Source organism: Hemicordylus capensis, chromosome 2 (assembly GCF_027244095.1).
Source record: "Hemicordylus capensis ecotype Gifberg chromosome 2, rHemCap1.1.pri, whole genome shotgun sequence".
Lineage (NCBI taxonomy): Eukaryota > Metazoa > Chordata > Lepidosauria > Squamata > Cordylidae > Hemicordylus > Hemicordylus capensis.
In genome coordinates, this window is record NC_069658.1 from 294,553,612 (window position 1) to 294,568,885 (window position 15,274).

The following is a 15,274-nucleotide window of genomic DNA, read 5'->3' on the forward strand; positions in this document are numbered from 1 at the left end:
AGCCTAACCTACTTCACAGGGTTGTTGTGAGGAGAAACCTAAGTATGTAGTACAATGTAAAAAAATAAATAATTAGGATTTGCCTTCTGCCAAATCATCAGGCACATTCAAGAAGAGCCTTTTCATTGTTCCCTGGGGCGGCCTCTTTAAACCCACCCACCACACAACTCTATCGCCCTTTAATTTCCCACTAGAAGAATTTGTCGAAGGCTTTGAGTCTTGAAACATCATTCTTTCCTTAACTTTAATAGATAGTAATAACAAATTTTTAAAAAATCCCTCGGGTCACAGAAGAAGAAACATCCATGAAATTTGAAACGTTCTTTCGCCTTATTGTCACGCATCGCTTGCGTGTTAGAAAAAACAAAAAGTTGACTCATCCGCCTACTGAGTCTGCTGCCAGTGGTGATTTCCGAAAAGCACCTTGAAGGGAACTACGATATGTGGAAAGTGACGTCATGGGGGGGGAGGAGGAACAGGAGAAGGAGGAAGAAGAAGGCCAGCTCACTTGGGGTCGGGGTGTGTAGTTGTAAAGAGTTGGCGAGAGGCTGTGCAGTGCGCAGGTCGCCTGCTTTTGCGAGAGAGAACCAATCGGCCGATCGTTCCGGGAAGTCGGGGCCAGGTAGACTCCTAACAGGAAGAGGAGCGGCAGATAAGGCAGACCTGACTTGCTGGCTGGAGAAAAGTCCAGCTCCCTGCTTCCCACTTCAGTCTGACTATGGGCGGCCGCTGTTGATGGCCAAGGAAAAGGAGAAGGCGGATCCCGCGGTGCATGAGGCACAGCAGGGACAAGCGATGGCGCAGCAGCAGCAGCAGCAGCATTTCTCGGTGCCTTCTCTGGACAGTGCTGCTCCGCAGTCTCCTTACATACACAGCATACCCTCCCGGGTGTTGGAGGACTTCTGCCAGAAGATGGACTGCCTCAGTGATTACGACTGGATGCGTTTTGGTGAGGAGCGGGGAGAGGGAGGCGCTTCAGCTCCTCCTTGGAGGGGAGAGCACAGGCACGACTGAGCGGGGGGCGGGATGGATGGCAGAAATATGTGCTTGTGGCGATTAAAGGCGTGGAGCGTGAGCAGTAGAATGAGGAACTGTTTCTGCATCCTGGGATGAGCACAGGAGGAACCTGAACCTTCTGAGGGAGGTTGCAGCATATGATGGTGGAGAGTTTTGCCAGTAAGGTGGTGAAAGGAAGAGTAACGCGAAGGAGAGCGCCCCCTTTGTCATGAACCCTCTTGCCTATTAAGATCATCTGGGGAGGTCCGGTTACGGCGATCACCAGCTCGTTTGGTGGCTGCTCCAGCCGAGCCTTCTCTGTGGTTGCCCCAAGCTCTGGAGTGCACTCCCTGTTTTCCCATCTCTAGCTATCTTTTTAAAAGACCCTGAAGACACCTGTTTTATCAGGCTTTTAAATGATTTTAATGGTCTCTGTGTTATATAATAAAATTGTCCTAATCGTTTTATCCTGTTCTATGTTTGTATTTTAACTTCTGTGCATTGCCTAGAGATGCACATGTCTGGTGCTTATAAATATGACAGATAAATAAATGTCCAGACTATTCCTAATTTGACCATAAAAAGTCAATATTTACTTAAGTATAACTTGATTGTTAGGGTATTGTTAAAATCAATAAAATTTTAAAATGCAAAAAAATTGTGACCATAAAATTGACCAGCACACAATATCTACATGATGAATATGTGAAAAAAAATATTTTGACATTGTTTTGAAATTAGCTAATGCTGCCAGTCTCTTAGGGTCCAATTACATGTGACTTTGGGAGATTCAAAATTTGAACTCTTATTTTTAATGCAGCCATTTGGGACTCTGAATTTGATTGGAGCAGTGGTGTTGCAGGAGAGGGTGTGTTGCTCTGTTTCCTAGTGCAGCTTTCTTGATCTAAATTGCACTCCTGCCAGCTACTGTAAGCCCTGCTGGAGGACAAATACAGATGTTTACACCTGGAAATATCATCTAAGATACTTCTCTATTGCTCTGGATGGAAGGTTAGGTTTTGCAAATGGCACTGTAAAAAAAAAAAAATCCTGCATCATGATCCCATACTAAGCAACCTGGGAGAGCAGAACAGTGGCTGAATCTCTAAGGCTGCAATTCTGGGCACCTTACCTTGGAAGTAAGTCCTGTTGAATACAGCGGAACTTATTTCTGATAAACCTGTCTAGGATTGCATTGTGTTAACACTTTGAATAGTAGTACTATTAAATACTAGTATTTTTCAGCCTGTTATAATAACGGGCGCTAGGTGTTTTTTTTCACTTTATGCCTTCGTCCTTGGGCCCCCCCCCTCACCTGTTTAAGGGCCAAATCGTCCAAAACAATTCCCTCCCCCGCCGCCAAGCGCCCTCCCAGCTGCCCGAGTCCTCCCCTCCCGCCCCCCCACATGATTAAGGCCCAAATCGGCCCATACAATTGCCGCCGCCGCCCGCCCGCCCTCCCAGCTGCCCGATTCCTCCTCTCCTGCCCCTCCCACATGATTAAGGGCCGAATCGGCCCAATTGCCGCCGGCCGCCCGCCCTCCCAGCTGCCTGATTCCTCCTCTCCCGCCCCCCCCCATGATTAAGGGCCGAATCGGCCCATGCAATTGCCGCCGCGGCTGCTGCCGTCAACCACCCGCCCGCCCTCCCAGCTGCCGAGTCCTCCTCAGCCCCGGCCCGCATCAGTCGGGCGATCTAAAACCATATTCAGAGAAGGAGAGAGGAGCTCTCAAGCAGAGCTCCTCTCTCTGCAAAGCCTGTTCCCGAACTGGCGCTATGGGCCTAATGGACGCCTATTGCGTCCTTTGCGTCCATAGCGCCAGTTCGGGCAGAGGCTTTGAACAGAGAGGAGCTCTGCTTGTGAGCTCCTCTCTCCTTCTCTGAATATGGTTTTAGATCGCCCGACTGATGCGGGCCGGGGCTGAGGAGGACTCGGCAGCTGGGAGGGTGGGCGGGTGGCGACGGCGGTGGCAGCAATTGTTTGGGACGATTGGGACAGCAATTTGGCCAACATGGCCGTCCGTGGGGCCGGGAGAGGAGGACTTGGGCAGCTGGGAGGGCGGGCGGGTGGCCGCGGCGGCCGCGGGAATCGTTTGGGGCAATTCGGACAATTTGGCCAACATGGCCGTCCGTGTCTGGGCGGCCGCATCTTTCTCGGCGGTTCTGGGCATGCGCTCTGCGCATGCCCAGAACTGCTGAGAAAGACACAGGCGGCACGGGATCACACTCAAGGGTTTTATTATAGAGGATTTGGACTGCAAGAACCTGCAGTCTCACAACCACTTTGTTAAATAGCTTCCTCTGAAGTTCAGGGATGAGCAAGCCCTTGAAGGCTTACAACAACATATTCATAGGAGATGCAAACACACACTGATGTATGTAATTGTAATGTCCAGAGCACTTGCATTATTGTCTCTTTTTGCCTCCCATTATTTTTTTATTTATATTTCTAGCTCGCCCTATACCCAAAGGTCTCAGAGTGGGTTACAATAAAACCAATATACAACATAATTAAAATACAACATCATAAAATCAAAAATACAGTTTAAAAAATTACAGTGCCTGAGCAGGGAAGAACCACTACATCTCTAGTCAAAGGCCAGGGTAAAGAGGTGCATCTTCACCATTCTCCTGAATATGCCCAATGTCAGAGCTTGGTGCACCTCAGAGAGGTGTCCAGCACCTCAGTTAAATCTCTGAGGACCAAAGAGGAGCCTTAAGAGTCCACTCCCTACGGCTGTTGCATTACTTCATATGGCCCTATCTCAATTTACAAGGATGGGATGTCAGACCTCAGAAACCCCACCCACCATGATTTGCAGCCCATTTCCCCAGAGGTGTACTTAGGTAATTTTAGGGCCTGGAACAAAAGGCCTTTGGAGGCCCTCCTACCGCTGCAAGTATCAACCCCCCACACCCCATGACACAGTATTTTTAACATGGGTATATTTGTGCAAATGTGCAGTAGCAGAAACATTTCAACATGCAATTTAACACATTCCCATCCCACATATTTCTTTCCCCCTCCCTGCTCTGTCTCTAAAGCACCCGGTACAGATCATAATCACACTCGGCCACCCGGTACAGTGCAGGCCAGCAGCAATCAAACCAACCGAGACTGTCAGAAGAGGATTTGGGGGTCTGCAGGGGGTGTGGGGGCCCTGGACTTTGGCCCCGAAGTCCAGGGGTAAGAGTGCCACTGCATCTCCCCATTGCAGGACTTCAGACAGTTTCTCTTGTTATCCTGTCTCCTGCCCCTCTACAGTACTTCAGGATGATGAGGCAAAGGGCACCTATTTGGAAGTCTCCCTCTTGGATCCAAAGAGTACCCCTGAATCCAGAACTTGGGATGTCAAAAGCAGTCAAAACATTCCTTTGGGTTATGTAAAGCCTTGGGATTGGACACATCTGCTCAATTGCATCTATGCATCTGTTCAATGTGCTGAAAAAGCCTGAGGACGATCTGTGAGATAAATGCTCCTTTTAAAAAAAAAAAAGCCAGATGCCCCATTTTATATGTGAAGGGAATGCTGGTTTCTGTTCTTTCTGCTATAATTGTGTTTCAAAACAAACTCTTTTCTGATTGTCTTTTAGCATCCTATGTGATAACTGACCAGACTGAGCTGAGGAAAATCAAATGCATGGAGAAGGCAGGAATCAGTATCACGAGAGAGCTGATGTGGTGGTGGGGAGTGAGACTTGCAACTGTTAAGCAGCTGTTGGAACTTCTGCAAGAGCTGCAGCTCTATCGGGCAGCCCAAGTGATTGTGGATTGTGAGTAGTTGCTCCTTCTCTCTCTCTGGAAATATCAGGCAATCATGTATAGCCCATCAGCAAAAATCCTGTACACTACAGTATCAGTTTTTGCATCTGCATGAGAAATGTTCAAAATGTCTGGATCCATGGGACTTCCATGAGATTGCATGCACTGTATAAACCTTGGACACTTTCATATCTCTGAAGAAAAAGGCAGCTCTCCCCACCTTGTTGGCCAAGTAAAGCTAATGATTCAAACAACAAACAATGCAGGCTAGTTACAATCCCTATAATTCAGCTGCCAGACTAGAGCAGGGACCTTCAGCTGGTGGCTTGCAACCCATCAACTTCACCTTGGCTGCAGAACTGCCACTGCCAATTGTTTACGGCAGGAGTAAGCAACCCCGGCTCACCATACATTGCAGCTGGGGATGATGAGAGTTGCAGTTCAGCAACAGCTGGAGAGCCAGTCTCCCACAAACGGCATTGGTGATAGCTGTTTTCGATGCTAGGTCTCGTGCATGTGCTTGTGCAATCACTCGTGCCGCCTCCTCCTCCTTTGCCATGGCAAAAGCTGCAGCCGCGCAACATACGATGTTTGTGCCTCTTCCAATTTCTCTCTTATTTGCTGCTGGGCTGATAATGAGAAGCGGAAGTGAAAGAAGAGAGGAAAAAGCATTAGAGTACTGGAGATGTTCTATAGCAACGTTGGAGGAACCTTGGACGAAAGGTCCCCTTGACTGTCCCCTTGATTGTCGGGGAGGACAGGAGAAGGTAGAGCTGCTGTGCAAGTCTCTTGGCTCAGTTACTTGAGTGGTAGCTCCTCCCGCAAGTCTCTTGGCTCAGATACTTGAGTGGTAGCTCCTCCCGCTAGCCAACAGGATTATCTGCTGGTGGTGTGGGGCCTCTAGAGAACACCTGCATTTGTCAGTGCCAGCCACAGTGATGGTTTACTTCCCTCCATCTTGGCCAAGTGTGCCACCAGAACTGGAGGTCTAGGCTTGCCTGGCTGGATGGGTCCTTTGGTAGATGTGGGCCCTTGGCTGGTATCCCACCTGGTTGGGTTGGCTCATTGATACCACTACTGCAGAGATAGAGAGAGATAGGTTTATTCAGTCATTGACCAGCAAAAGCATAGATCTAATGACCTGGAATAACTAACCCCTCCCTATTTAATTCTCTTACAGAAAACAATCTGTGTTTCACACTGTAAGGAATTAAGTCTTTGACTCAGAGCCAGCTCATGTGAGGGAAAAACATGCTGAGTCACCCCTGGTGATCTGCCAGACTAGGCTTCCCTTTTCCTTTTTTACTTTAGACCTTTGGTAGATTAAAAATGCTGCCACCAGACACTCTTCTATTAGAGACTTGTCAGCTTGGGCTGGAGTGCCACAGCCTAGACTCCTCTCTTCATCTTGCTATTGGGCAAATATAAAAACCTTCCACGTGTATGCTTAAACGTAGTTAGAAAACAAGGTAGCCGAGCTGAACTCTGACTCTGTGCACTAGTGGGCTCCTCCCACCCCCTTTCTTCTGAGTTAATAACCAACTCTCAGAGGCTTGTAAAAAGAAAAGAACAAAAAAATCCCACTCTTTTCAGTTGCTACAGACTGGTCTGTCTGAGGCTTTAGCTTTTTAGATGCACTTAAAAATGCGTAGGTTGGCTACAAGTATGTTTCAAAGCACCCAGATCTATCTTGGGTGGTATGTAATGTAACTTAGTTATTCAGTTACAAAGAACAGATATTTTGGAATATGCAAAGCACACACAGAAAGCAAAATAAATTACTAACACAAAGTACAACTAAACAAACTTTCCCCTGTGCTAGATTCCCGAAGCTGTTAAGCCTTGGCTTCATTTCCCTTGAAAACTTACCAAAGTTCCTGACAGGATCAAGACTCCTGCAACTCTCTCACCCTGAGAGATTGTCCTGCAGCATTCACCATGTGGGCACAGAATCTGTGCTGCTCCCCACTCTTTCCCTTCCTCCTCCTCCTCCTCCTCAGCATTCCCCCACCAGCTCTCCTAATGTCCCACCCACCTGGTGGATTGATTGGTCAAGACCTGGGGTTGCTAGCCTGTCAGTCAAGCACAGGGGTTCACTTCCTGTTAACTTGGGTGGGGAAGCTGGTCACTACACACCCAGAGACATGCATTAAAAGAAAGGAGTCCACTCATCATGCTAGTTCAGCACAATTGAGTGAAACCAAGTGTGTTGGGGGACAAATGACGTGTTTTATTTTGTCTCTAGCCAGGCTTTTTTGTGTGTGTGGTAAATGTAAGTAGGAGCCACAGGAATGGGGGCTGATCTGGAATGGAACTATGCAATGGGACAGGGGGGTTATTGCCCTGTGCCAGGCTAGGCTCCCTATGGGTGCTATTTCCCCGGAGAGGAGAGGAGAGGAAAGCTCCCATTAGTTTCAGGAGGGAGTTTTCATTGAGATTTTAGTGCAAGGGGAAAGGCCCTCCCTGTATACCATGGTACCAATCCTGATGGGTGCTATTTCCCCTGAGAGGAGAGGAAAGCTCCCATTAGTTTCAGGAGGGAGTTTTCATTGAGACTTTAGTGCAAGGGGAAAGGCCCTCCCTGTATACCATGGTACCAATCCTGATTGGGCCCCCATATATTTGAGCTTTGAAAAAGCACAGAGGGCAAAATGACACATTTTGACTTGACATGAGTTTGACCCTGAGTCTCATTCACCCTGTGAACAGAATTACAAAAGAAGGGGAAGCATCTACCAGGCTAAGTAGCATTGCAAAATATGATTAGACAACAACATTTTTTCACTATGGGTGTGATGTGCCCGCAACTAGAGCAATCATGGATATTGACTCATTGCAAATTCTAGAATCTTACATTTAAATTGACCACCAATATGCCAAGGGTGGGTGGTTTTGTGGAAAGATGAGAGAGAAAATCCTCTTCTCTTAGCACAGGGAAGAATGCAGCATTAGCTTCTGCTGCATATTTAAGGTTAAACAGTTTTAATTTATTTTGTGATGGGTAAATTAACAATGAACAAGAATTAGGATTTGAGTCAGTTGTAAAAATTGAATTTGTAATGGATCTGATCACTATCTTTGGTTATATTTGAGGAATCCATGTGGAAGTGCAAAATAAGAACATAAGAAGGGTCCTGCTGGAGCTGATGATAGGTCCATATTTTCCAGCAATTGGTTTCTCACAGTGGCCAACTGGATGCCTTTGGGAAACACATGAACAGGAGGTGAAGGCATACCCCTTGCCTGCTGCTGCTCCTCTACAAGTCACATTCAAAGGCATCCTGCCTCTGGACCTGGAGATGGCTAATGCTCTCCAGACTAGTACCCGGTCATAGGCTTGCCCTTCACTAATTTCTCTAATTACCTTTTAAAGGCATCTAAGCTAGTGGCCATTACCAGTGAATTAGCTCCTGAACAAATCATGCATTGTGTGAAGAAATACTTTTTCTTTTTTACTTTTTCTTTGGAAGAACATTTGTTATGGGGTGGTGAATCAATACTGTTGTTCTTGTTGGTTTTTCAGTCCTGACTCTCCAGCTAATTGGTTTGATTGGATGGCTTTTGATTCATATTTCATATGGGAATTTAACATTCTGATTTTATTCATCTCTTATTTGCAACATATATTGGTATTGTGAGAGAAGGAGTGTGTTATGGGAGAAAAACTTCTTATCCACTTTCTCCACACCATGCAAAATTTTATAAACCTCTAATGTATCTCCCCATTTCTGCCTCTTTTCTAAACTAAAAAGCCCCAAATGTTGTTGTAGCCTTACCTTGTAGTAAGGTACTCTAGATCCCTGATCACTCTGGTTGCCTTTTTCTGTACCTTTTCCAGTTCTACAATATCCTTTTTGAGATATGGTGGCCAGAATTGTACACAGGATACAAACTGTGGCTGCACCATAGATTTGTGTAAAAACATCAAAATATTGGCAGTTTTATTTTTGACCCCCTTCCTAATGATCCCTAGCATAGAATTTGCTTTTTTCACAGTTGCTGCGCACTGCTCATTATTTTCATAGAACTATCCACCATGGCCCCATTATCTCTCTCCAGGTTAGGGTCTGAACTGGAGGTGACAATCAGGAAGGTGCATAGAGCAGATTAATTACTAGAAGACTTCCATCATTGATGTTAATAGTAGAAGCCCAGTGATGCCAGTATGCATCAGAACTGCAGATCTAAATTACAAATACTTTTATTTTTAAATTGACATTTAAACATTGAAATGAAAAGGCTGCTGTCCAGTGCTCAAATAGCATCAAAGTCATCACAGTCATTTTAATAGCCCATGTGAGAAGTGAAATTTCTCCAGTTTCTTTTTAAAATTGGAATGCTCTCTGTAAACAACGTAATCATTGACACACAGAAAAGGAATCTGGTTGTGACATGTTTGTTATAGGCAAAGGTTGATTCATTCCCACAAATGTTCTTGGCTTTTATTACATAATAGCACTGTCCTCATTTCTGAAAGAGGAAACCAGCTCCATTTATCTCTTGGAGCCAGTATATTGGTTTAAGAAAAGTAGTATTCATTTCATGTGTAGTTTGAAACAATTTTTGTTGCTTAATAGGAAGCATTTGATCCTGCTCAGCTAAGTTTCGTGTCCCTTCAGTGGTGTGGGCTTTTTTCTTGATCAGATTGTTAAGGTTGGATAAAAGGAATTTAGACATGAACTTTCTTAAATATGATAACAACTGCACAAGTGTTGCTGTATGTGCTTCGGCATACAGAATGAGACCAACAGCCCTTGGAACAATCATAATTTCTGTAAGACCAGCCAGGATACAATTGTCCGATGGTGTGGGAGATGTTGCTCTTATTCACTTTTCTCAAGGGAAATTGAGTTTGATTCAACTGAGTTGAATTGGCTCCCTTAGTTGTTCTTGTTCAGAGATCACAATGTTCCTGACATTTCTGGACTAAGGGAAAAATGCAGAGCAAGCCTGTGGCTGCCCTTATTATCTTTTGTTTGTTATTGCAAGTGACCCTGTATTCTTAAAGTTTTTGCTCCTGCAGAGATGTAGTTAGAGTGTGTTTTCACTGAAGGCTGTTTCCAGTGTCAAGTCTGGAGCTCAGAAACAATCACTTGAGGGCCTCTTGGTAGAAGAGTGTAGGGATGTGCACAAACCTGTTTGGAGGCCCTTTTAAGGGGGCCTCTTGTTGTGCTGATACCACTGTTAGTGAGTCAAATGCTCTGACTCAAGATAGGCCCACATAAAGTTGTCCGCGGCTGAAAACTTGTTCTTGTACGTATAGGCAAATCTTTTCAAAGGTTTGTCTGTGTGATTTGTTGATAGTCATTGAGCAAGCTAATCTTATAGGGAATTGTCTTCATTTGAATTTGAAACACATGTTTGCCTCTGATGGTATTAATGATATTCACAGTATGAGGATAGTTTCTGTGTTATTTGTTTTTGTAATTACTTTTGGTAATTACATTTTGGTAAAATGGTGTAGCTTATATTGCATTGCAAGCATGTTATTGTGAGTCACATCCCCTTGCACAGTCCTTTTATGGGTGCTAAACCTTTAAGCATGACCACTGCTCCCGGTTTTAGTCTCAATTTGTGTGGTGGCATTCTAGTTGGTGTCAGGCTGTTCAAAAATTCTTCTGGGTGTGCAAGCTGATCTTCTTCATGTTCACTTTAAATGCTTTCTACACTTTCATAAACTACCTCATCTCCTGGTATATGTTTCAGTACATGATTATTGATTTCAAGTGAAACCTCGATTGTTACTGTGAGAATTGTTCTTGTTTTAAGCTGCTGAGGTGATAACTGCAAAGGGTTCAAGCACCTGGTGCAACGACGCCAACTGATTACACCAAAAGGAGATCTAACTTACTTTATTATATTCTGCAGAATACAAGAAAGGTGATGCTCTATATCAAATGCAGCAAGCTAGAGCAACCCAAAATGGAATCCGCTCTAAGCATATATACAAAGCGGCAACAAGTTTCACACTTCCAGCAAATCAAAAGGCAGGAGACAGTCGGGTGATACATCACCATAGCAAGCTTCTTCATCAAGCAATGACTGACATTGTTACTACTTTACGTTCCTAAAACTATGCATGGTTATTCTGAGCAAGAGAAACAACCCTCTTTCCCATCAAAGGGAAAGAACAGGATGGCCCATCACTTCATGACTGTTGCTGAGTTCAGGATACAAAAGTAACATAGGAGTGTGAGAAAGTAATGCATGGGAACACTGATAGCACTTAGCCAGATCCCCCCACCATGTAGGAAGACATGTCAGGGCAAGCCTCAGAGCCCATGGCTCTGTATTGGCAATCTAAAATGGTGTAGCTTATGTTAACTAAAGCAAAACTGAGTCTAGGGGTATTTTCCAGATATCAGAGGGGTAACTGTAGTGAAGTCTGTGTCCCCATGGAGTTGTTCAACTGGGTCTTGTTTTTGTGGATATCATTTTAGTGGTAACTTTATTGTTTCTTCATTCTTGCCTTCGCCTACTTCTATAAGCCATTTTGCAAATTCTTTCTCAGTGTGCAGTGCATGTATGTTTTGGGTGAGCTTCATTACATGAAGTTGTTTCCAAAGGTGGTGTCTTTTTAAACAGCTGGCCACAGTTAGAGAACTTGATCCTCTTAAGATTACAGGCAAGACTTGATGGAAATTTCTACCCAGTAAGATGTTTTTTCCTCCGAATGGTTTGGAGCATTTTGTAAGATCTTTGAGGTCTGTCTGCAGCCAGGAAGGCGTGTGCATGTGTCATTGGTGCCTCATCCCATACTATTAATTTTGTATTTGTGAGGTTTCTTGCTTCGGTTGTGTTTGGTTTTATATTGCAAGTTGAAGTTGCATTCAGGATTAATGGTGTTTTGAAAACTGAGTGTGCTGTTCTTCCTCCTGGTAGTAGAGTAGCTGCTATTCCTGCTGAAGCTACAGGTGTAGCTTGGTCTCCTTTTCCTTGGATTGTGTCTAATTGTGTAGAATATACAAATGTTTTTCCTGTTCCTGCTGGTCGATCTAGGAAGAAGCATTTTGGACATTGCATGTTTGTGTTGAGTCCATAGTTCGGGGACATTTTCTGCTTCTCCAAATGCACAGATTATTGTGAATAGCATTTGTAGGTAGCGTGGCATTTGCCTTTGTGCTGCTTCAGTTAGTGCTTCATGCCAATTTTGATCGCCTTCAAGAAGTCCTAGTTCTCCGCATGCCTCTTGGAAGCTTTCACATAGTACACCATTTGCAGTCTTAAGAATGTTGAAACCAACTGCACCCATGTTTTGTGTGTGTAACATTCGCAGATAGTATCTTTCGGTGTCTTTGATACTAACTACTGGCATTCTTCCAGTCACTCCTTCTCCTCCTTGTTGGCACATTTTCCATTTTGTCTCATTCTTATCATAAACATAGCGCTTTGGTATGTCTGTGTAAGTGTAGTTATGTGCTTGTTTGTCTGCTTGATTTAGTTTGAGCCATGCAGTTAACATAGATGTATGTTTTGTTTTGTATGTATGTTTTATGTATGTACAGTGGGTATTGGAAAGAATCACCCCCTTTGATAGACCTTAAATTCTGGTTCCCTTACATCCTGAAATGAAAACACAAAGAAAATTCCCTTCACCAGCTGTACTTATCCAATGCAACCTATAACATCCAACTGAAAAAATCACAATTACAGTCCAGAAAAAGTGTCAGAAACAAAAAAACAAGAATTACTGAGATTGAAAAAGGATCCCCCCCACCCAATGTCAATATTTTGTTGAACCACCTTTTGCTTTAATAACAGCCTTGAGTCTGTTGGGATACTTCTCTATCAACCTTGCACATCTAGACGGAGCAATATTTGCCCACTCCTCCATACAGAACTGTTCAAGTTCGGTCACATTGGATGGTAGGTGTTGGTGGACTGCTATCTTCAAATCTCCCCACAGATTTTCTATGGGATTTAGGTCCTCATGTGGCTCTGACTGGGCCACATGAGGACGTTCACTATTTTCTCCTTCAGCCACTGTGTGGTCAATTTTGCTGTGTGCTTCGGATCATTGTCATGTTGAAAGGTGAATCTTCTGCCCATCCTCAACTGTCTGGCAGAGGGTAGCAGGTTTTCTTCCAGAATCTGACGGTATTTTGCCCCATCCATTTTTCCTTCTACCCTAACGAGAGCCCCAGTCCCTGAGGCAGAGAAACACCCCCACAACAGGATGCTGCCACCTCCATGCTTCACTGTAGGCTTTGCCCCAGGCAGGCCGTCCTAACGTTTGGCCAGCAGGACAGCCAGAGAGGAAGGCTGTGCTGCCGTCTTCACCGCCTGCTCAACCGTTCTCCTTGCCACTCTGCACCAGGGCTGTCTGGGCAGGTCTGGCAGCAGTTTCATTCACCCAGAGGAATATATAATACATAGATATCGATAGATAGTGGTCAGGGGTCTGCGAAAAGAGGGGTCGTGAGGGAGGAAAGAGCCTCTTCAGGAGAAGGAGGCTGCCGTTGTGTGAATTAAGTGAGGAAACAAGATGAACAAGATCTGTTAACTCAGGAAAGGAGAGAGAAAGAAAGAAAAAAGAAGGGAGGGGAAGAAAGACAGAGGGGAAGAGTGAGTGCAGGAGACAGAAAGAGAGAAAAAGAAGGGAGGAGAAGATAGAAGGAAAGGTGAGGGGCGGGCTCAAGCCTGTCAGCAGCCTGAGGGGAACAAGCGGCCATGGCAGTGCCTATTGGCAGCAAGGAAGGGTCCAGTCAACCACGGCTGCTGTTTGGGGCTACCAAGGCCATTGGCGAAGGGAGGCTGCTGCTCAGGGGCGTAGCTATAATTGAACGAAAGGGTTCAAAGAACACGGGCCCCCAGCTCCTGAGGGCCCTCCAGCTCCATCCCTCCCAATTTTCTTCATTGTCTCCCTCACTCTGGGGGGCCACCCGAGAGAGGGATGAACACGGGCCCCCTCTCCCCTAGCTACGCCCCTGCTGCTGCTACAGTGGGAAGGAGCAGGGCTCAGGTGAGGGTGGGGAGGTATCTGGGATAGGGGGTTGCAGCTTGGCAAATAGGCACTAGCAATGCTGCAGCCATAACCAAGTGGAGTGTGGGGGATGGAGTTAAGGGATGGAGGAGTGATCAAGAGGGGTGAGGGGGGTGGAAGCAACCAGATGAAGGAGCAGCAGGAATGTGGCTCAGGTGAGGGTGGAGAGATCTCTGAGGTGAGAGGGGCTGTGTCAAGGGGTGAGAGGTGCAATCAAGTACTAGCGCGCAGATACTCTGCATGGGTTAAGCTAGTTATGGTTTAAAAATCAACCATCCATGTATCATAATCTATGTGATATGCAGTTAAAAGAGTGGCCAACTTCCTTACTAAGGACGTGCCAGTGCAGTAAGAGGATAAAAATGACACTTCCATGGTAGCAGCACTGGCATGCAGGGGGAGCAATTTTTGACAACCTCCCCTTGCCCAAGATGTCTTCTGTGTCACCTGAAAATGTGTTCCTGAAGCCTGCAGAGCCCACAGGGACATATTTTCAAGTGGCACGGAGGGCTTCCTGGGGAAGGGGAGGTTGTCAAATATTCTGTCCTCTGGAGTGTTGGTGTTAGCCTGGAAATGTTCTTATTTTCCCATTGCACTGACACTTCCTTAGTCAGGTTATTAAGATATTCCTTCAGCTATAGTTATATCTCCATCACAAGCAGGAGCAAGATAGCGTATTCTGGATAAAAATGAGTTAAAGTGAGGAATGTGGAGAGAGCTAGCAATGTTTGGCCTAAGAACAATAATTATTTTTAGCCTTTTGGGCTCTGTGTGTGTATTTGGAAGAAGTTGCACTGAACTCAAAGGGGTTTGCTCCCAAGTAAGAAAGTATAGGATTGCAGCCTTAGTCATCAAAAAGTAAACATGGGCTTATGAGCATAAGATAAGGATCGTAGTTCTCACTGAATAGTTGACCCTTTTCCACCTTGTGCTGAGACAGAAATCCCCTTTGGATTTCAGTGAGTTGAGCAACTGGAAATCTAGACATGCAGTAATTTTCAGTGATTGGTTTATGATGTCATTCAGGGATTTCCAAAGTTTGCACAGAAAGGTGATAAATTTTCCTACAGCTTAGTCTCAGATTTCAGGGGCGGGAAAGAAGTCAAAGTTGGTCCTGCACTTAGATTATTGGTTTGTTATGCAATAAATGTATAGCTGTTACCGTAGTATTCCAGATCCCACGGTGCCCTGGGGTCCAAATTCTCCTGCTGTGCCACCCAGAGAGAGAGAGAGGAAAAGATGAGTGAGCAAGCAAGAGGAGTCAGAGGCTACTCCTGCAAGATGCAGAAGCATGCTAGTTTACTCTGACTAGTGCTCTTCCTCCCTGTGCCAGAATACGTGGAGGGGTGTGTGTGTGTGCACCTTTCTACTTGCCTTGGCTACTGAGAGGTTCTGCTTTTCTTCATTGATCATACGCAAGAGAAATTTCTGAAGCACTGGCAGCTTGAGGTTAGCATCTCTTTGAGGAGAGAACTCTGCCTGAAACACACTTCCAGCCTTCTGGATAACTCTGGTCCGTATGCTACTGATCT

General features: G+C 45.3%; 1 protein-coding gene across 1 annotated transcript in view; it reads left to right on the forward strand.

The window, feature by feature from the left end:
- Nucleotides 1-455: 455 nt before the first annotated feature.
- IRAK2 (interleukin 1 receptor associated kinase 2) overlaps nt 456-15,274 on the forward strand; it is a 38,195-nt gene continuing 23,376 nt past the window's right edge. Inside the window, exons 1-2 of the mRNA XM_053302991.1 lie at nt 456-949; nt 4,591-4,770. Coding sequence (XP_053158966.1) covers nt 736-949; nt 4,591-4,770 — 394 coding nt within the window. The 5' untranslated portion in view covers nt 456-735. The remainder of the gene's footprint in view (nt 950-4,590; nt 4,771-15,274) is intronic.